This window comes from Pecten maximus, chromosome 6, assembly GCF_902652985.1.
Source record: "Pecten maximus chromosome 6, xPecMax1.1, whole genome shotgun sequence".
NCBI classification, from domain to species: Eukaryota; Metazoa; Mollusca; class Bivalvia; order Pectinida; family Pectinidae; genus Pecten; species Pecten maximus.
The window spans coordinates 3,661,159-3,685,327 of NC_047020.1; the positions used below are offsets into that span (position 1 = coordinate 3,661,159).

Genomic DNA, 24,169 nt, shown 5'->3' on the forward strand with positions numbered 1-24,169 from the left:
ATGGAGGGTACGTATAACGGGGGGAGAGTCCTTATAATGGGGGACAGGGACGAGGAGGATGGAGGGTACGTATAACGGGGGGAGAGTCCTTATAATGGGGGACAGGGACGAGGAGGATGGAGGGGTATGTATAACGGGGGGGGAAGTCCTTATAATGGGGGACAGGGACGAGGAGGATGGAGGGTACGTATAACGGGGGGGGAGAGTCCTTATAATGGGGGACAGGGACGAGGAGGATGGAGGGTACGTATAACGGGGGGAGAGTCCTTATAATGGGGGACAGGGACGAGGAGGATGGAGGGTACGTATAACGGGGGGAGAGTCCTTATAATGGGGGACAGGGACGAGGAGGATGGAGGGTACGTATAACGGGGGGAGAGTCCTTATAATGGGGGACAGGGACGAGGAGGATGGAGGGTACGTATAACGGGGGGGAGAGTCCTTATAATGGGGGACAGGGACGAGGAGGATGGAGGGTACGTATAACGGGGGGGAGAGTCCTTATAATGGGGGACAGGGACGAGGAGGATGGAGGGTACGTATAACGGGGGGGAGAGTCCTTATAATGGGGGACAGGGACGAGGAGGATGGAGGGTACGTATAACGGGGGGGAGAGTCCTTATAATGGGGGACAGGGACGAGGAGGATGGAGGGTACGTATAACGGGGGGGGGAAGTCCTTATAATGGGGGACAGGGACGAGGAGGATGGAGGGTACGTATAACGGGGGGGGGGGGGGAGTCCTTATAATGGGGGACAGAGACGAGGAGGATGGAGGGTAAGTATAACGGGGGGAGAGTCCTTATAATGGGGGACAGGAACAAGGAGGATGGAGGGTACGTATAATGGGGGGAGAGTCCTTATAATGGGGGACAGGGACAAGGAGGATGGAGGGTACGTATAACGGGGGGAGAGTCCTTATAATGGGGGACAGGGACAAGGAGGATGGGGGGTCGTATAGCGGAGGGAGTCCTTATAATGGGGGACAGGGACGAGGAGGATGGAGGGTACGTATAACGGGGGGAGAGTCCTTATAATGGGGGACAGGGACGAGGAGGATGGAGGGTACGTATAACGGGGGGAGAGTCCTTATAATGGGGGACAGCGTAAACATTGTGTGTACATATTGCAATTGTAACTAATAACAGTGATTATCTGTGATTAATTTAGAGTCAACGTTCTGTAGTTAATCAGTGTCTTTCCTTGTGAGATGTTCCTATATTGATAGCTGTGATTTTTGATGTGCCTGACAGTGGGGTTTTATTTTTGATATGTGGACAGTTCGGTAATCATCCTGTCAGTAGGGCTGCTGCCTTATCAGATGCTTTCTGCATCATAATTATAAGGAAATGTTTGAGTGTGATAACCAGTCTAATGCTGTAGAGCTGACTGGCAGATCATTAATAAATCTCTCTTTAATGGCTTCCGTAATTCTCCATCTCGGTTTGATGGGAGATGTGCTGATGGGTTACTGTGTTAGGGCTACAACCACTACTGCTTCAGAAACTCGGGTAACATTAACTACTAAATGTAGGTGATTTAATAGTGATTACTGTTTATAGTAAATATCACTTTGTAGACAAAAATCAACATTTATATGGATTACTAGATATGGCTTGTGATAAGTCAATCTGTATACTGGTAAGTACTTTGTTTTTCAGACGTTTAATGTACAAAATGAAAAAAGTTAAAAAAAATTACGTTATCATAGAATGAATTTGTTAATCAGCTTATTTTTAGGATACTATACACCAAAGCTGTGCAATAGCTAAGTTGGTTAGAGTGCTGGCCATGTTATCTCAGGTGAGGGGGCCGCAATAGCTAAGTTGGTTAGAGCGCTGGCCATGTTATCTCAGGTGAGGGGGCCGCAATAGCTAAGTTGGTTAGAGCGCTGGCCATGTTATCTCAGGTGAGGGGGCCGCAATAGCTAAGTTGGTTAGAGCGTCGGCCACGTAATCACAGGTGAGGGGGGCACAATAGCTAAGGTGGTTAGAGCGCTGGCCATGTTATCTCAGGTGAGGGGGCGGCAATAGCTAAGTTGGTTAGAGCGCTGGCCATGTTATCTCAGGTGAGGGGGCCGCAATAGCTAAGTTGGTTAGAGCGTCGGCCATGTAATCGCAGGTGAGGGGGCCGCAATAGCTAAGTTGGTTAGAGTGTCGGCCATGTTATCTCAGGTGAGGGGGCCGCAATAGCTAAGTTGGTTAGAGCGCTGGCCATGTAAACGCAGGTGAGGGGGCCGCAATAGCTAAGTTGGTTAGAGCGCTGGCCATGTTATCTCAGGTGAGGGGGCCGCAATAGCTAAGTTGGTTAGAGCGTCGGCCATGTAATCGCAGGTGAGGGGGCCGCAATAGCTAAGTTGCATGGTTAGAGTGTCGGCCATGTTATCTCAGGTGAGGGGGCCGCAATAGCTAAGTTGGTTAGAGCGCTGGCCATGTTATCTCAGGTGAGGGGGCCGCAATAGCTTAAATTAGTCTGTTAGTGCGAGGGCCACATAGCCTCAGATTTGGGGGGGCGGTGATAGCTTAGTCGGTTAGAGCACCAGCCATGTAACCTCGGGTGAAGATCTGAGGGGCGTGGTTTAGTGCCCTCTACCTGTGTCAGTTTGTGATTCTTGGGAAGCTGAGAAAAGGGTCAGTCTGTGCTGACGTGGATGTGTCCCTGCGCAAAAAAAACCAACAAAAAACTTAACCCTAATTGCTCTGGATGTAATGTCTCCTGTATGTTGTTCATTGAGGTAGTCACCAGCTACTACAAGCTAATACAACTAGACCCTACCTAATATGACCCTGACTGTTAATGGGGCGATAAACCCACCAAATAAACAAACAATCAAAGCATGAATTATTTTGTTTACCAACACTCCATATGTTGTTAAGTTGAGGTAAAGCACAAACTCTACTTCTGTTTGGTCAGACATTGATATCGGTGGAGCACCATATTTGTCCATTCTATTCTCTGTTTTATGATTCCTATGTGTACTTTTTTATGTTATGAATATTTCATCAATATCCAGGACTTGTAGCTTTGTGTTATTAAGTCTGAGGCAGCTGACAGCAGATCCCCTACACATGTGTATATATAGACTGAAATCACAAACGTAGCTGACATGGAGTTAAGTTCACACTTAGTACTGTAAACCTGTTATTTAGGTGGGATAATTCAGGATTATTATACATTTCCGTACAGGAATACTTCCCAAAAACGTTGTTGAGATTTGCTTTTTTCGATTTGTTTTAGCATTCACTTTTATATTTGTGAGGTGTTATTTGAATATGATGGTTGTTCCATGGTGATTAAGATGGACACAAAATATAGGATCTAGAAGACTAATTCAGATCTTGGAAATCAATGTTTTATAAACCGATTTTTTCTTTAACAGGTTTAAGAGAATGCCCCTGGGAGGAACTAGAAGTATATCAGAAGATAGTGTATTTAATCCTGAACAGCGTGATCTGACGGGCATGCGTAAGACTGCAGTATCCATGGAGAACATAAAACAGGATTTCAGGGTAGGTATCCACGGTAACTACAAAGTGCTGGTACAACAGTACACTCCTCCAACGGTTATATGTCTTAGGAGTACCACTCTATATATACTAAAAATTGTATACCGTGGTATTTATACTCGTATACCGTGGTATTTATACTCAATAAATTAGGAGTACCACTCTATATATACTAAAAATTGTATACCGTGGTATTTATACTCGTATACCGTGGTATTTATACTCAATAAATTAGGAGTACCACTCTATATATACTAAAAATTGTATACCGTGGTATTTATACTCAATAAATTAGGATTACTACTCTATATATACTAAAAATTGTATACCGTGGTATTTATACTCGTATACCGTGGTATTTATACTCGTATATCGTGGTATTTATACTCAATGAATTAGGAGTACCACTCTATATATACTAAAAATTGTATACCGTGGTATTTATACTGTATACCCTATTACCGTGGTATTTATACTGTATACCGTGGTATTTATACTGTATACCATGGTATTTATACTGTATACCGTGGTATTTATACTGTATACCGTGGTATTTATACTGTATACCCTTTTACCGTGGTATTTATACTGTATACCGTGGTATTTATACTGTATACCGTGGTATTTATACTGTATACCGTGGTATTTATACTGTATACCCTATTACCGTGGTATTTATACTGTATACCGTGGTATTTATACTCAATAAAATAGGAGTACCACTCTACACATACTAAAAATTGTATACCGTGGTATTTATACTCGTATACCGTGGTATTTGTACTCGTATACCGTGGTATTCATACTCAATAAAATAGGAGTACCACTCTATATATACTAAAAGTTGTATACCGTGGTATTTATACTCAATAAATTAGGAGTACCACTCTATATATACTTAAAATTGTATACCGTGGTATTTATACTCAATAAATTAGGAGTACCACTCTATATATACTAAAAATTGTATACCGTGGTATTTATACTCAATAAATTAGGAGTACCACTCTATATATACTAAAAATTGTATACCGTGGTATTATACTCAATAAATTAGGAGTACCACTCTATATATACTAAAAATTGTATACCGTGGTATTTATACTGTATACCGTGGTATTTATACTCAATAAATTAGATGTCCTATGCTTCTCATTTAGATATAAATACACCATGGTATGTAAAAACAACATAAGTGATTTTCTAATACAAGAGCAGAATAAGCTCCTCTATACATGACTCAATATCAAACAATTGTATTGAGTTAAGAATTCATTGTTAGTTGGTCTGCCCTATAACAAAGTTCTTCATGCTGCCAATGTGTATCCTCTAGATCATAATCTGAGTACTTTTATTAAATTGTTTGGAGTACAATATTGAATTTTTGTCATGGTTAATCAATTGAAACATACAGCAAAATAAATAAATTTACAAAACATGAATTAAGAGCAAATCTTGCATTTTAACACTTTGCAGTATTGAAAGCATGGGTTTTAGTTTCAGTCTAGTAAAACAATTAAATATTCCCTGGGTGAATTAACACGACTAGATAAAGTAACAATAAGTATAGTAATATTTCACTTTTTATCTAGATTAACAAAATATAATGTTGATGTCTAGTGTTGTACCCACAATAGTAAGGTAGTTTACCACAGGTAGATGTGTATTATTACACATTGGTTAACACAGGATGAAAGGGTGAAACCGTTACTAAGGCAACAGCTGTGTCCTGCATGTTAACCTGGTGCATTAGATGTTCTACTGCAAACAGCCTAGAGTTATCTCCCTTCACTTGCTAAGCATGTTCTAAAACTACTGGATAACTGCATGTTCGTTGTACCACTAGATCAATGGCATAAATAAAACAACCAGTAACAACAATATTTATAGAGAAACTTTGCATGAAGAGAATACTCTTGTTTATAAATAATTCTGTTGCCAAGCTTGCTTGCATGTTTGTTACAGTTTTGTATGGAACTTGCATGCGAGTTACCATGACAACAGTGGGTATTGTGATTGTATGTTTTAATGTCGACCACTACTCTTACAGACTGAATTATTCAGTAAGTTACGGAAACGACAAAGTACAATGTCATCTGATGAGGATGAGGATGATTTTGGTTTCCAACAGTCAACCCATGTGTCCTATGATGAGGTCACAACAAGGGGTCGGCCGAAGGTATGAGTTATAAACGCCCCCTGGGTCGGGCTTTAGGTGTGGCTTTTTGTAGATTAGCTTTGTAGAAATAGGTGTGACCTAGCTTGCTCTGATCTCACAGTACGATCACCATACTGTAGATGTTCATGTGTGTGCTGTGATCATTGTTTTGTAGTGTATGTAGGGTGTTATGTATGCTATCATAGTTGTTTACTCCAGATTTGCTTTATTTGCTGCCTTCTGTTACCTGAACCAGATTTGTCTCAGACTTACGCCTGTGCAACAGAATTAATGAATTTGCTGTCTTACAATGTCTTACTATATGGACTTTGGAGACTTTTTGCTGTCTCCCGTTTCCTGAACTAGAGATTTTTGCTGCCTCCAATCTCCTAATCTAGAGATTTTGCTCTCACATTTCCTAAACTAGAGACGTTTTGCTGTCTCGCATTTCCTAAACTAGAGACATTGTGCTGTCTCGCATTTCCTAAACTAGAGATTTTTGCTGCCTCCCATTTTCTGAACTAGAAACTTATTTTTATCTTCCATTTCCTGAAGTAGACTTGTTTTTGTCTTCAATTTTCTGAATTAGACTTGTTATTGTTTTCCATTTCCTGAATTAGACTTATTATTGTCTTCCATTTCCTGAAGTAGACTTGTTTTTGTCTTAAATTTTCTGAATTAGACTTCTTTTTTGTCTTCCGTTTCCTGGACAAGGAACCCTTAATTATCTGCCTTCCTATATCTGAATGAAGGATTGTGTTTGACTACCTATTATATTTCCTTTTTAGGAGACCCATTTTACCTACTGATTCCTGAACCTATAATTACCACCACATGCTCCCTATACCTAGGAACATTTCGGATTACCAGCACTATTGATAATTATGTTTCATTATACTCTTATTAATTTACCAGTTCAGTTATCCATTTTAACCAAAGAGAAAAATAGTTTCCATGTGATATTCTCACTTTACAGTCCCTTAGTGCCCTTGTGCAGGATAACTTTTGGTCAATTTTAGGTTTTATTTGAGACGTTTATGTGTGATGCGTTTGATCTACCAAATCTATAATCTGTGACTAACCCTTGCTAGGCTTAATGAATTATAATATATAGCTTTTTGCAGGTTATTCCTAGCTATATTGTGTATGATTTTGTCTCTATTAGGATCAGTACGAAAATTTTATACAACATTATACAAGTTTTAGTTATAATTGCACATTTGCATTTAAACAAACTCCTTGGCATTGATGTAGAATGATTTTCTTACATCCATGTGTTAGATGTGGCGACCGCTGTCCTACATGTGTGATGAGATTTGTGTGTGATATGGCGACCGCTGTCCTACATGTGTGATGAGATTTGTGTGTGATATGGCGACCGCTGTCCTACATGTGTGATGAGATTTGTGTGTGATATGGCGACCGCTGTCCTACATGTGTGATGAGATTTGTGTGTGATATGGCGACCGCTGTCCTACATGTGTGATGAGATTTGTGTGTGATATGGCGACCGCTGTCCTACATGTGTGATGAGATTTGTGTGTGATATGGCGACCGCTGTCCTACATGTGTGATGAGATTTGTGTGTGATATGGCGACCGCTGTCCTACATGTGTGATGAGATTTGTGTGTGATATGGCGACCGCTGTCCTACATGTGTGATGAGATTTGTGTGTGATATGGCGACCGCTGTCCTACATGTGTGATGAGATTTGTGTGTGATATGAGTTATCGTTACATATCTGTGGGTGTCAGCTTGGTGTTGGTTACTTATATATACTCAGGTGGATTATAATGATGCTTGTGGGCTATTATATTGTTCATGATTGAAAAAAGGAAAAGTGGAAGATTAATCATTGTGGGAAATGGAAAAAAAGAACATTTTGCTTAAAAAGGAAACAGTATTAATAGTTCAATAATACAAAAGATGTATTTTTCAAACATAAATTAGTTTGCCATTTTAGAAATGTTCGACCCCAGGATAACTGTAACATATAGCTGCCTATAGAATGCTTCTTTTTCTTTTTTATTTAAATTTTGTACTTGCTTTCTTTTGTAATGTTTTTTTTAATATCTTCATTATAAGTGATAAATGTATGTGGAACAGTTAAAAGGTATTCAACTGTTATCTAGTTTGATTGTCAATACAAATTATGTGTATGTGGAGTGATGTGGAGTGAGGGTAGAACACACTTGAGATAAGAATCCGTGGTAAGGTGATAATAGATTGTACAAGTTTGTCCAATCTCGACCAGGTAAGGGTCCAAGGCCAACGGACTACTTAACACTAGTACAGTGTACTATACTGACAAATTACTTACTAGTGACATACACTTCTCGTTATTGACAGTAATGATAAGGAATTTACCTAGTTCTGATATCAACAAGGAGGGCCCTATTGATGCAGGGTTTTTTAACAGAGATATGACATTGTTATTGTTAACATCTACACGTGATAAGAAGGATAAAAGTGAAGGAGCACAAACATACCTAATAAGTAAAGTCAGAGTTTATCAGCTTTTGTAATAACATATAAGGATCTAACATACACTTCATCCTAACTTGTCACACGTATATACCCTGTCAGGACAACTTGTCACACGTATATACCCTGTCAGGACAACTTGTCACACATATATACCCTGTCAGGACAACTTGTCACACGTATATACCCTGTCAGGACAACTTGTCACACATATATACCCTGTCAGGATAACATACCACACATATATACCCTATAAGGACAACTTGTCACACGTATATACCCTGTCAGGACAACTTGTCACACATATATACCCTGTCAGGACAACTTGTCACACTTATATATATACCCTGTCAGGACAACTTGTCACACATATATACCCTGTCAGGACAACTTGTCACACGTATATACCCTGTCAGGACAACTTGTCACACATATATACCCTGTCATGACAACTTGTCACACATATATACCCTGTCAGGACAACTTCTCACACGTATATACCCTGTCAGGACAACTTTTGTCACACGTATATACCCTGTCAGGACAACTTGTCACACATATATACCCTGTCAGGACAACTTGTCACACATATATACCCTGTCAGGACAACTTGTCACACATATATACCCTGTCAGGACAACTTGTCACACGTATATACCCTGTCAGGACAACTTGTCAACTTGTATAGCCTGTCTGTATATCAGGATGACTTGTCCCACTTATACAGTATATACTACTGTATAGCCTGTCTGTATATCAGAATGACTTGTCCCACTTATACAGTATATACTACTGTATAGCCTGTATGTATATCAGGATGACTTGTCCCACTTATACAGTATACTACTGTATAGCCTGTCTGTATATCAGGATGACTTGTCCCACTTATACAGTATATACTACTATATAGCCTGTCTGTATATCAGGATGACTTGTCCCACTTATACAGTATATACTACTGTATAGCCTGTCTGTATATCAGGATGACTTGTCCCACTTATACAGTATATACTACTATATAGCCTGTCTGTATATCAGGATGACTTGTCCCACTTATACAGTATATACTACTGTATAGCCTGTCTGTATATCAGGAATGACTTGTCCCACTTATACAGTATATACTACTATAGCCTGTCTGTATATCAGGATGACTTGTCCCACTTATACAGTATATACTACTGTATAGCCTGTCTGTATATCAGGATGACTTGTCCCACTTATACAGTATATACTACTGTATAGCCTGTCTGTATATCAGGATGACTTGTCCCACTTATACAGTATATACTACTGTATAGCCTGTCTGTATATCAGGATGACTTGTCCCACTTATACAGTATATACTACTGTATAGCCTGTCTGTATATCAGGATGACTGTCCCACTTATACAGTATATACTACTGTATAGCCTGTCTGTATATCAGGATGACTTGTCCCACTTATACAGTATACTACTTATAGCCTGTCTGTATATCAGGATGACTTGTCCCCACTTATACAGTATATACTACTGTATAGCCTGTCTGTATATCAGGATGACTGTCCCACTTATACTACTATATAGCCTGTCTGTATATCAGGATGACTTGTCCCACTTATACAGTATATACTACTGTATAGCCTGTCTGTATATCAGGATGACTTGTCCCACTTATACAGTATATACTACTGTAATAGCCTGTCTGTATATCAGGATGACTTGTCCCACTTATACAGTATATACTTCTGTATAGCCTGTCTGTATATCAGGATGACTTGTCCCACTTATACAGTATATACTACTATATAGCCTGTCTGTATTACTCCATATCAGGATGACTTGTCCCACTTATACAGTATATACTACTATATAGCCTGTCTGTATTACTCCATATCAGGATGACTTGTCCCACTTATAAAGTATATACTACTGTATAGCCTGTCTGTATATCAGGATGACTTGTCCCACTTATACAGTATATACTACTATATAGCCTGTCTGTATTACTCCATATCAGGATGACTTGTCCCACTTATACAGTATATACTACTGTATAGCCTGTCTGTATATCAGGATGACTTGTCCCACTTATACAGTATATACTACTATATAGCCTGTCTGTATATCAGGATGACTTGTCCCACTTATAAAGTATATACTACTGTATAGCCTGTCTGTATATCAGGATGACTTGTCCCACTTATACAGTATATACTACTGTATAGCCTGTCTGTATATCAGGATGACTTGTCCCACTTATACAGTATATAGTACTGTATAGCCTGTCTGTATATCAGGATGGCTTGTCCCACTTATACAGTATATACTACTATATAGCCTGTCTGTATATCAGGATGGCTTGTCCCACTTATACAGTATATACTACTATATAGCCTGTCTGTATATCAGGATGACTTGTCCCACTTATACAGTATATACTACTGTATAGCCTGTCTGTATATCAGGATGACTTGTCCCACTTATACAGTATATACTACTGTATAGCCTGTCTGTATATCAGGATGACTTGTCCCACTTATACAGTATATACTACTGTATAGCCTGTCTGTATATCAGAATGACTTGTCCCACTTATACAGTATATACTACTGTATAGCCTGTCTGTATATCAGGATGACTTGTCCCACTTATACAGTATATACTACTGTATAGCCTGTATGTATATCAGGATGACTTGTCCCACTTATACAGTATATACTACTGTATAGCCTGTATGTATATCAGGATGACTTGTCCCACTTATACAGTATATACTACTGTATAGCCTGTCTGTATATCAGGATGACTTGTCCCACTTATACAGTATATACTACTGTATAGCCTGTCTGTATATCAGGATGACTTGTCCCACTTATACAGTATATACTACTGTATAGCCTGTCTGTATATCAGGATGACTTGTCCCACTTATACAGTATATACTACTATATAGCCTGTCTGTATTACTCCATATCAGGATGACTTGTCCCACTTATACAGTATATACTACTGTATAGCCTGTCTGTATATCAGGATGACTTGTCCCACTTATACAGTATATACTACTGTATAGCCTGTCTGTATATCAGGATGACTTGTCCCACTTATACAGTATATACTTCTGTATAGCCTGTCTGTATATCAGGATGACTTGTCCCACTTATACAGTATATACTACTATATAGCCTGTCTGTATTACTCCATATCAGGATGACTTGTCCCACTTATACAGTATATACTACTATATAGCCTGTCTGTATTACTCCATATCAGGATGACTTGTCCCACTTATAAAGTATATACTACTGTATAGCCTGTCTGTATATCAGGATGACTTGTCCCACTTATACAGTATATACTACTATATAGCCTGTCTGTATTACTCCATATCAGGATGACTTGTCCCACTTATACAGTATATACTACTGTATAGCCTGTCTGTATATCAGGATGACTTGTCCCACTTATACAGTATATACTACTATATAGCCTGTCTGTATATCAGGATGACTTGTCCCACTTATAAAGTATATACTACTGTATAGCCTGTCTGTATATCAGGATGACTTGTCCCACTTATACAGTATATACTACTGTATAGCCTGTCTGTATATCAGGATGACTTGTCCCACTTATACAGTATATAGTACTGTATAGCCTGTCTGTATATCAGGATGGCTTGTCCCACTTATACAGTATATACTACTATATAGCCTGTCTGTATATCAGGATGGCTTGTCCCACTTATACAGTATATACTACTATATAGCCTGTCTGTATATCAGGATGACTTGTCCCACTTATACAGTATATACTACTGTATAGCCTGTCTGTATATCAGGATGACTTGTCCCACTTATACAGTATATACTACTGTATAGCCTGTCTGTATATCAGGATGACTTGTCCCACTTATACAGTATATACTACTGTATAGCCTGTCTGTATATCAGAATGACTTGTCCCACTTATACAGTATATACTACTGTATAGCCTGTCTGTATATCAGGATGACTTGTCCCACTTATACAGTATATACTACTGTATAGCCTGTCTGTATATCAGGATGACTTGTCCCACTTATACTACTATATAGCCTGTCTGTATATCAGGATGACTTGTCCCACTTATACAGTATATACTACTGTATAGCCTGTCTGTATATCAGGATGACTTGTCCCACTTATACAGTATATACTACTATATAGCCTGTATGTATATCAGGATGACTTGTCCCACTTATACAGTATATACTACTATATAGCCTGTCTGTATTACTCCATATCAGGATGACTTGTCCCACTTATACAGTATATACTACTATATAGCCTGTCTGTATTACTCCATATCAGGATGACTTGTCCCACTTATACAGTATATACTCCTGTATAGCCTGTCTGTATATCAGAATGACTTGTCCCACTTATACAGTATATACTACTATATAGCCTGTCTGTATTACTCCATATCAGGATGACTTGTCCCACTTATACAGTATATACTACTGTATAGCCTGTCTGTATATCAGGATGACTTGTCCCACTTATACAGTATATACTACTATATAGCCTGTATGTATATCAGGATGACTTGTCCCACTTATACAGTATATACTACTATATAGCCTGTCTGTATTACTCCATATCAGGATGACTTGTCCCACTTATACAGTATATACTACTATATAGCCTGTCTGTATTACTCCATATCAGGATGACTTGTCCCACTTATACAGTATATACTCCTGTATAGCCTGTATGTATATCAGGATGACTTGTCCCACTTATACAGTATATACTACTGTATAGCCTGTCTGTATATCAGGATGACTTGTCCCACTTATACTACTGTATAGCCTGTCTGTATATCAGAATGACTTGTCCCACTTATACTACTATATAGCCTGTCTGTATATCAGGATGGCTTGTCCCACTTATACTACTGTATAGCCTGTCTGTATATCAGGATGACTTGTCCCACTTATACAGTATATACTACTGTATAGCCTGTCTGTATATCAGGATGACTTGTCCCACTTATACAGTATATACTACTGTATAGCCTGTCTGTATATCAGGATGACTTGTCCCACTTATACAGTATATACTACTGTATAGCCTGTCTGTATATCAGAATGACTTGTCCCACTTATACTACTGTATAGCCTGTCTGTATATCAGAATGACTTGTCCCACTTATACTACTGTATAGCCTGTCTGTATATCAGGATGACTTGTCCCACTTATACTACTATATAGCCTGTCTGTATATCAGGATGGCTTGTCCCACTTATACTACTGTATAGCCTGTCTTTATATCAGGATGACTTGTCCCACTTATACAGTATATACTACTATATAGCCTGTCTGTATATCAGGATGACTTGTCCCACTTATACAGTATATACTACTGTATAGCCTGTCTTTATATCAGGATGACTTGTCCCACTTATACAGTATATACTACTGTATAGCCTGTCTGTATATCAGGATGACTTGTCCCACTTATACAGTATATACTACTATATAGCCTGTCTGTATATCAGGATGGCTTGTCCCACTTATACAGTATATACTACTGTATAGCCTGTCTGTATATCAGGATGACTTGTCCCACTTATACAGTATATACTACTATATAGCCTGTCTGTATATCAGGATGACTTGTCCCACTTATACTACTATATAGCCTGTCTGTATATCAGGATGACTTGTCCCACTTATACAGTATATACTACTGTATAGCCTGTCTGTATATCAGGATGACTTGTCCCACTTATACAGTATATACTACTGTATAGCCTGTCTGTATATCAGGATGGCTTGTCCCACTTATACAGTATATACTACTATATAGCCTGTCTGTATATCAGGATGACTTGTCCCACTTATACAGTATATACTACTGTATAGCCTGTATGTATATCAGGATGACTTGTCCCACTTATACAGTATATACTACTGTATAGCCTGTCTGTATATCAGGATGACTTGTCCCACTTATACTACTGTATAGCCTGTCTGTATATCAGGATGACTTGTCCCACTTATACAGTATATACTACTATATAGCCTGTCTGTATATCAGGATGACTTGTCCCACTTATACAGTATATACTACTATATAACCTGTCTGTATATCAGGATGACTTGTCCCACTTATACAGTATATACTACTATATAACCTGTCTGTATATCAGGATGACTTGTCCCACTTATACAGTATATACTACTGTATAGCCTGTATGTATATCAGGATGACTTGCCCCTCTTATACTACTGTATAGCCTGTCTGTATATCAGGATGACTTGTCCCACTTATACTACTGTATAGCCTGTCTGTATATCAGGATGACTTGTCCCACTTATACAGTATATACTACTGTATAGCCTGTCTGTATATCAGGATGACTTGTCCCACTTATACTACTGTATAGCCTGTCTGTATATCAGGATGACTTGTCCCACTTATACAGTATATACTACTGTATAGCCTGTCTGTATATCAGGATGACTTGTCCCACTTATACAGTATATACTACTGTATAGCCTATATGTATATCAGGATGACTTGTCCCACTTATACTACTATATAGCCTGTCTGTATATCAGGATGACTTGTCCCACTTATACAGTATATACTACTGTATAGCCTGTCTGTATATCAGGATGACTTGTCCCACTTATACTACTGTATAGCCTGTCTGTATATCAGGATGACTTGTCCCACTTATACAGTAGATACTACTGTATAGCCTGTCTGTATATCAGGATGACTTGTCCCACTTATACAGTATATACTACTGTATAGCCTGTCTGTATATCAGGATGACTTGTCCCACTTATACTACTGTATAGCCTGTCTGTATATCAGGATGACTTGTCCCACTTATATAGTATATACTACTGTATAGCCTGTATGTATATCAGGATGACTTGTCCCACTTATACTACTGTATAGCCTGTCTGTATATCAGGATGACTTGTCCCACTTATACTACTGTATAGCCTGTCTGTATATCAGGATGACTTGTCCCACTTATACTACTGTATAGCCTGTCTGTATATCAGAATGACTTGTCCCACTTATACAGTATATACTACTGTATAGCCTGTCTGTATATCAGAATGACTTGTCCCACTTATACTACTGTATAGCCTGTCTGTATATCAGGATGACTTGTCCCACTTATACAGTACATACTACTGTATAGCCTGTATGTATATCAGGATGACTTGTCCCACTTATACTACTGTATAGCCTGTCTGTATATCAGGATGACTTGTCCCACTTATACAGTATATACTACTGTATAGCCTGTATGTATATCAGGATGACTTGTCCCACTTATACAGTATATACTACTGTATAGCCTGTCTGTATATCAGGATGACTTGTCCCACTTATACTACTGTATAGCCTGTATGTATATCAGGATGACTTGTCCCACTTATACTACTGTATAGCCTGTATGTATATCAGGATGACTTGTCCCACTTATACAGTATATACTACTGTATAGCCTGTATGTATATCAGGATGACTTGTCCCACTTATACAGTACAGTGCATTCCACTTAATCGGGTAACGCTTAATCGGGTATTTCGTTTAATTGGGTAAAATTTCAAAAACCAAAACCATTTTCTCTTAAATCATGTTAAAAAAATTCGTTTAATTGGGTTGGAAACGTCGTATTTTTCGGTTATTCGAATAGAACAATCGGGACAAAAAATAGAAATGCTCCGATTTTCACGAAAGTCATCGCGTATTTCTTTAAGTTTTAGACATTTATCAACAAATAGTGTAATTTTGATGGTTAAAATGTCAAAAAAAGGTTAAATATTACCTTAAACGGTAATGTTATGTCGGGGTTTTGTCATGTTCAGAACTGTGTTGTTGTTGATTCTGCCTCGTGTGGTTTTTCCCCAACAGGAAGTCGACTAAGAATTGTGGGTAAAATTAAATGTTATTTTTAGAGTCAGCAGCAGGCAAAACGTAATGGGGTTTTAAAAGCATAATTAAGCGACTAGACAATTAAACTTTTACGTCTGGGATGTAAAATCCACGAAGCAGAAACCAAAACAATAGGTTTTGACCTGGGTCTGATATTGCTACAGATCGATTGATATCACCGCTTACTGTATGTGGCGAATCCAAAGTGAGGGGTTCGCCACGGGGAAATGTGACGACACCGGTACACAGGTGAGTTAAAAATCAGTAGCGAGCAGTAAAAGGACAGACGCCCGACGTTAGCTCATAGTTCCTATTCAGGTAAGGATTAGAACTGGTTAATAAAAGACATTACATTGGATTTCGTGTTGTTTTATCAGTGACTGCCAGTGTCAAGTTCGTATAAATTTATACCACAGGAAACGACCTAAATAAACTCGGTTTCTCCGATCTCTGTGCTTTGGTAATTGGAATAATATGGAATATTTTAAACTTCAAAGCGAACATAGAAATGTGTCAATGATAAACATAAATGATTTTAGCTGTAATTGTCGGCGAGTCCTTAGATCGTATGTCAAATTAGGAACACATGGATGAAACGGGGATGTATGACCCCCCGATTTGAGGTGCTACGATTGCACTGTGCAGCGAATAAGAAAATCATTAAGGTTTTGTTATTTTAATACACACATTTTTATACAATTAGTAATAGTAATCTGACAATTTGACATCAGTAAAAACACAAACAAAAACACCGTTTATTAACAATAATAACGCAAATATTTTCATCCAAAATCGACCCAAGTCTAACAACCATTACGGACCAAATCCAAGATGGCGACGTGCATTTCGGCTTATCGGGTAAGTCGGTTAATCGGGTAAAAAGTCCCCGCAAATAGGCAACCCGATTAAGTGGAATGCACTGTATATACTACTGTATAGCCTGTATGTATATCAGAATGACTTGTCCCACTTATACTACTATATAGCCTGTCTGTATATCAGGATGACTTGTCCCACTTATACAGTATATACTACTGTATAGCCTGTCTGTATATCAGGATGACTTGTCCCACTTATACTACTGTATAGCCTGTCTGTATATCAGAATGACTTGTCCCACTTATACTACTGTATAGCCTGTCTGTATATCAGGATGACTTGTCCCACTTATACAGTATATACTACTGTATAGCCTGTCTGTATATCAGGATGACTTGTCCCGCTTATACTACTGTATAGCCTGTCTGTATATCAGGATGACTTGTCCCACTTATACAGTATATACTACTGTATAGCCTGTCTGTATATCAGGATGACTTGTCCCACTTATACAGTATATACTACTGTATAGCCTGTCTGTATATCAGGATGACTTGTCCCACTTATACAGTATATACTACTGTATAGCCTGTCTGTATATCAGGATGACTTGTCCCACTTACACAGTATATACTACTATATAGCCTGTCTGTATATCAGGATGACTTGTCCCACTTATACAGTATATACTACTATATAGCCTGTCTGTATATCAGGATGACTTGTCCCACTTATACAGTATATACTACTGTATAGCCTGTCTGTATATCAGGATGACTTGTCCCACTTATACAGTATATACTACTGTATAGCCTGTCTGTATATCAGGATGACTTGTCCCACTTATACAGTATATACTACTATATAGCCTGTCTGTATATCAGGATGACTTGTCCCACTTATACTACTGTATAGCCTGTATGTATATCAGGATGACTTGTCCCACTTATACAGTATATACTACTATATAGCCTGTCTGTATATCAGGATGACTTGTCCCACTTATACAGTATATACTACTATATAGCCTGTCTGTATATCAGGATGACTTGTCCCACTTATACTACTGTATAGCCTGTATGTATATCAGGATGACTTGTCCCACTTATACAGTATATACTACTATATAGCCTGTCTGTATATCAGGATGACTTGTCCCACTTATACAGTATATACTACTATATAGCCTGTATGTATATCAGGATGACTTGTCCCACTTATACAGTATATACTACTGTATAGCCTGTCTGTATATCAGGATGACTTGTCCCACTTATACTACTGTATAGCCTATATGTATATCAGGATGACTTGTCCCACTTATACTACTATATAGCCTGTCTGTATATCAGGATGACTTGTCCCACTTATACAGTATATACTACTATATAGCCTGTCTGTATATCAGGATGACTTGTCCCACTTATACTACTGTATAGCCTGTATGTATATCAGGATGACTTGTCCCACTTATACAGTATATACTACTATATAGCCTGTCTGTATATCAGGATGACTTGTCCCACTTATACAGTATATACTACTATATAGCCTGTATGTATATCAGGATGACTTGTCCCACTTATACAGTATATACTACTGTATAGCCTGTCTGTATATCAGGATGACTTGTCCCACTTATACAGTATATACTACTATATAGCCTGTATGTATATCAGGATGGCTTGTCCCACTTATACAGTATATACTACTATATAGCCTGTCTGTATATCAGGATGACTTGTCCCACTTATACAGTATATACTACTGTATAGCCTGTCTGTATATCAGGATGACTTGTCCCACTTATACTACTGTATAGCCTGTCTGTATATCAGAATGACTTGTCCCACTTATACTACTATATAGCCTGTCTGTATATCAGGATGACTTGTCCCACTTATACTACTGTATAGCCTGTCTGTATATCAGGATGACTTGTCCCACTTATACAGTATATACTACTATATAGCCTGTCTGTATATCAGAATGACTTGTCCCACTTATACAGTATATACTACTGTATAGCCTGTCTGTATATCAGGATGACTTGTCCCACTTATACAGTATATACTACTATATAGCCTGTCTGTATATCAGGATGACTTGTCCCACTTATAAAGTATATACTACTGTATAGCCTGTCTGTATATCAGGATGACTTGTCCCACTTATACAGTATATACTACTGTATAGCCTGTCTGTATATCAGGATGACTTGTCCCACTTATACTACTGTATAGCCTGTATGTATATCAGGATGACTTGTCCCACTTATACAGTATATACTACTGTATAGCCTGTCTGTATATCAGAATGACTTGTCCCACTTATACAGTATATACTGCTGTATAGCCTGTCTGTATATCAGAATGACTTGTCCCACTTATACTACTATATAGCCTGTCTGTATATCAGGATGACTTGTCCCACTTATACAGTATATACTACTGTATAGCCTGTCTGTATATCAGGATGACTTGTCCCACTTATACAGTATATACTACTGTATAGCCTGTCTGTATATCAGGATGACTTGTCCCACTTATAAAGTATATACTACTGTATAGCCTGTCTGTATATCAGGATGACTTGTCCCACTTATAAAGTATATACTACTGTATAGCCTGTCTGTATATCAGGATGACTTGTCCCACTTATAAAGTATACTACTGTATAGCCTGTCTGTATATCAGGATGACTTGTCCCACTTATACAGTATATACTACTGTATAGCCTGTCTGTATATCAGGATGACTTGTCCCACTTATACAGTATATACTACTGTATAGCCTGTCTGTATATCAGGATGACTTGTCCCACTTATACAGTATATACTACTGTATAGCCTGTCTGTATATCAGGATGACTTGTCCCACTTATACTACTGTATAGCCTATATGTACATGTATATCTATATAGCCTGTATGGAGACTGTTGTTATCTTTTAACTTCTTGGTTTCTCTACATAAAAAAGTGTTAAAATGTGGGGTAAATAAACTGACCTTACCAGCATTCCTGTTGTGGACCAGGATTGATGTGTCAGACTGGTAGATAACCACTACTTACTAATGGATATATCTGGTAGTACCACAACTCCAGTCAAAGATAAATGGTACAGTCTCCTACAGGGCTGAATGGTCTAGGTATTAAGCCTTGGTATAGTCATAACAACCAAAGAACAGTTGGACACACAATAATATTTATAGACAGACCATGACATATGTCAAGAAGATATATGGTTTGTGGTAAGAGTCAGTTGTAAGGTTACATTATAATTAGTCCCCTACTGGTGAAACACTCGGGCACTAATAAATAGGTTTCCTCTCTGTCCATCTTGTATATATGGGTATGAACGTAATGCCGAAAGTTTGTTGTAACTGCTCTAGCGGCTTCATTCCTTAAGGGATCTAAATCGGTGTTGGACGATTGTAGGTGGACATGTGCTGGACTGTTGTTAGTGCACAATAAACACACATGAATTGTATATATTTTTATGTTATTTTCAGTAAACTTGATATGTTTATTTACACACACACTTTTATAGACCTGTATATATAGAATATGGGTAAAGAGTTTATAACTGTTGCCATGCCAATGACATATTGATGATCTTGGTCACCAGATCTCTTGACAAGCCCACGTTTTTTCTCTGTGTCATTTATGCTGTGTTTATTGTTTTTCTACAATTCCACACATATCTCATACTGATTTTTTTTTCTCACAAAAACATTTTAATAAAAAAAAAATGGTATATGTGTATGTTATTGCTGTTGTTGGTGGTTGAAATGCCTATATACCTAAAACACTGTCCTTTACAAGATCTATGTCCTAACGGTCCTTAGTGTGTATGGGTGACATTGATGGCAGAATTGATGTGTTGTAGCTGTCTAAGTTCCATAGTAAATCAGGCCCTGATGGTCAAGTATCCAATAAATCTGTTTATATTACAACAGAGCCCTACTGGTCCCTCTAATCCAGGTTATACAGGTGATAGAGAACCCTCACTACTACCTCTGTAGGACTAGAGCCCTACTGGTCCCTCTAATCCAGGTTATACAGGTGATAGAGAACCCTCACTACTACCTCTGTAGGACTAGAGCCCTACTGGTCCCTCTAATCCTAGGCTATACAGGTGATAGAGAACCCTCACTACTACCCCTGTAGGGCTAGAGCCCTACTGGTCCCTCTAATCCAGGCTATACAGGTGATAGAGAACCCTCACTACTACCTCTGTAGGACTAGAGCCCTACTGGTCCCTCTAATCCAGGCTATACAGGTGATAGAGAACCCTCACTACTACCCCTGTAGGACTAGAGCCCTACTGGTCCCTCTAATCCAGGCTATACAGGTGATAGAGAACCCTCACTACTACCTCTGTAGGACTAGATCCCTACTGGTCCCTCTAATCCAGGTTATACAGGTGATAGAGAACCCTCACTACTACCTCTGTAGGACTAGATCCCTACTGGTCCCTCTAATCCAGGCTATACAGGTGACAGAGAACCCTCACTACTACCTCTGTAGGACTAGAGCCATACTGGTCCCTCTAATCCAGGTTATACAGGTGATAGAGAACCCTCACTACTACCTCTGTAGGACTAGAGCCCTACTGGTCCCTCTAATCCAGGCTATACAGGTGATAGAGAACCCTCACTACTACCCCTATAGGGCTCTAATCAGTCCCTAATGATCCACTTTTAATTTGGTTGACTGAAATATATAAATTTCAGTGACCTAATTTACACCATGCCGTTTCAGTGATCTAATTTACACCAGTTTCAGTGACCTAATTTACACCCGTTTCAGTGACCTAATTTACACCCATTTCAGTGACCTAATTTACACCCGTTTCAGTGACCTAATTTACACCCGTTTCAGTGACCTATAATTTACACCAATTTCAGTGACACATAATTACACCAATTTCAGTGACCTAATTTACACCATACAGTTTCAGTGACCTAATTTACACCATGCAGTTTCATTGACCTAATTTTCATCTGTTTCAGTGACCTAATTTTCATCTGTTTCAGTGACCTAATTTACACCAGTTTCAGTGACCTAATTTACATCAGATACAGTGACCAAATTTACACCAGTTTCAGTGACCCAATTTTCACCAGTTTCACTTGCCTTAAGTTTCTGTACCTCAATTACAGGTGGTTATTTTACAAAAAATCAAAATGGATGAATAAATGTGATTGACATATCATCAGACCTACAGTTATAGACTTTATAATAAATCAGTACCTAACTACGTTTACCATAATAAATCAGTACCTAACTACGTTTACCATAATAAATCAGTACCTAACTACGTTTACCATAATAAATCAGTACCTAACTACATTTACCATAATCAATCAGTACCTAACTACGTTTACCATAATAAATCAGTACCTAACTACGTTTACCACAATAAATCAGTACCTAACTACGTTTACCATAATAAATCAGTACCTAACTACGTTTACCACTAATAAATCAGTACCTAACTACGTTTACCACAATTTTGTGCAACATGGCATCCTTGAGTCTGAAAAAAACAGGAAGCCACGCTATCTTCCAGGCTGTGTATCTCTCTGATAAGTAAGTCTGCTGATTAGGGCTCTTTAATTGAGTTGAGGTGATCCTTGCTTGATAAACAGGTGTACACTCGGATCTGTTTGTACATATGTAACTCACTACAAAAGACTTTATTTAGCCCTGCTAATAGTGATTTGATTGGCTGCCTGGTTTTGAATACCACTGTTGATTGACTGCAGGTTTCCTTCAGGGTTGATAATTGGCACTGGGCCCTTATTAGCAAAGGGATAATGTGTTGTATATACCTGGTATCAACGAAGTATTATGGTACATATAGGTCTGTACTGGTGGAAACATGGATCACACAGCCTAGAAATCTAATGACTGTGTGAAATACAAGAGCAGGTCTGAGGTGTTTGGGTGGTGCCATCGCCATGGCAACTGCCTCTCAATAGTGTGAGGGACATGGTATTGATCTAACGCTTGGTACAGGGAACTTTGTTTATGTATGGAGTGATATAGTCTTGTGACATTTGTCTGGATATTTTTTTTTATCCTTGGACATGAGTGATAAAACACACTGGTTTATACATGTTCACCATCCTTGTGGATGCTGGTGAACAGCTGTAGTCACAGACAGCCATCTAAAGTGACTCAGTGTGTGTATACATACAGTGTACTATAGTGTAAGGGACTTAGTGGTATACTGACCACTGAGGGATGTACAGCTGACCACTTGTTCATGGTAATGGCCTTACTGGACCACCACTGACCAAACGTTACCATTACACAACATGGATGCCAAGGTTTGTGACCTCATATTTCGCTAGCAACAACAATTTCCCTTGGCTTAGTTCTGGGGACTTTGTGTCTTAAAGTAGCTTGTCCACATATTACCTTTGACACCCAATCTCTTGTTAAACATTAGAATCCTTATAATTCCCAGGAATTTATCGTTTGTATACAATTTAACACCAGTGAGTGAGTGTTGAAAAGTGTTGATTGGTAATAAAAAATCTCGTCAACAGGAATGTGTTGTTGACGAGTTTGTTAAGTGTAGTTGGTACAGGAGCTGCCACCTGTTGGCCATTTGAGGTATGTATATAGATGTCTTTGTTGTAGATTACTGTCGTTGGTATTTCCATTAATTGATTCAAATTAAAAGGAAAACATATGAAAGTCCACTGACCTTACAGATAACTAGAGAGGTTACATGTCGTCAGCCAATTGTACCCTAGATAACATGATGGGTCATCTGACAGACATCATCATATACCTGTAAAATAAACAGGTGTTGACAAGATGACCAGGAGTTAGAGCTACAATAGGTACTGTCTACCAGGATTACTGATTAACAGATTTGATTTCTCTCCAGATTCTTGTGATGGACTATCATCGTATGTACCTTGTGAGTATACCTTCTGTAGATGTGATTAGACAATGCTGGTTTTGTGTCACTACATCCAAACATATCTCTGTAGTCTTCCTACTATGTAATCATATAAGAGTCTGAAGTGTTACTTTTAATGGAATTGGGATTAGGACAGGGGTTCTGGTAATGTACTGATGAAGTGACTTGGATTTGAAGAACTTGATAATTTAACAAAGATTGATGATATTGTAATTTGTGTGAAGTAATTAACTCCTCTAACAGATTGTTTTTAAGATTGAGTTAATCTAGCTGTGAACAACATTAAGACTGTAAGTGGGTAATCCAGGGACAGCTGTTTCAATGA

The 24,169-nt window shown here is 38.5% G+C and overlaps 1 protein-coding gene across 11 annotated transcripts in view; it reads left to right on the plus strand.

The window, feature by feature from the left end:
- The window catches only part of LOC117328750 (mucin-5AC-like), a 102,114-nt gene that overhangs the window by 26,596 nt on the left and 51,349 nt on the right, over positions 1-24,169 (plus strand). For 6 of the 11 annotated variants that reach the window (XR_004533039.1, XM_033886269.1, XM_033886271.1 and 3 more), the window contains exons 4-6: positions 3,379-3,508; positions 5,556-5,684; positions 23,809-23,841. Coding sequence is in view for 10 of the 11 variants with exons in the window: in XM_033886269.1 (XP_033742160.1) it covers positions 3,379-3,508; positions 5,556-5,684; positions 23,809-23,841 (292 nt within the window). In the remaining variant the exon portion in view is untranslated. Of the gene's footprint in view, positions 1-3,378; positions 3,509-5,555; positions 5,685-22,837; positions 23,240-23,808; positions 23,842-24,169 lie in introns of those variants that run through there. The other 5 variants (XM_033886270.1, XM_033886272.1, XM_033886274.1 and 2 more) reach the window with 5 other exon arrangements.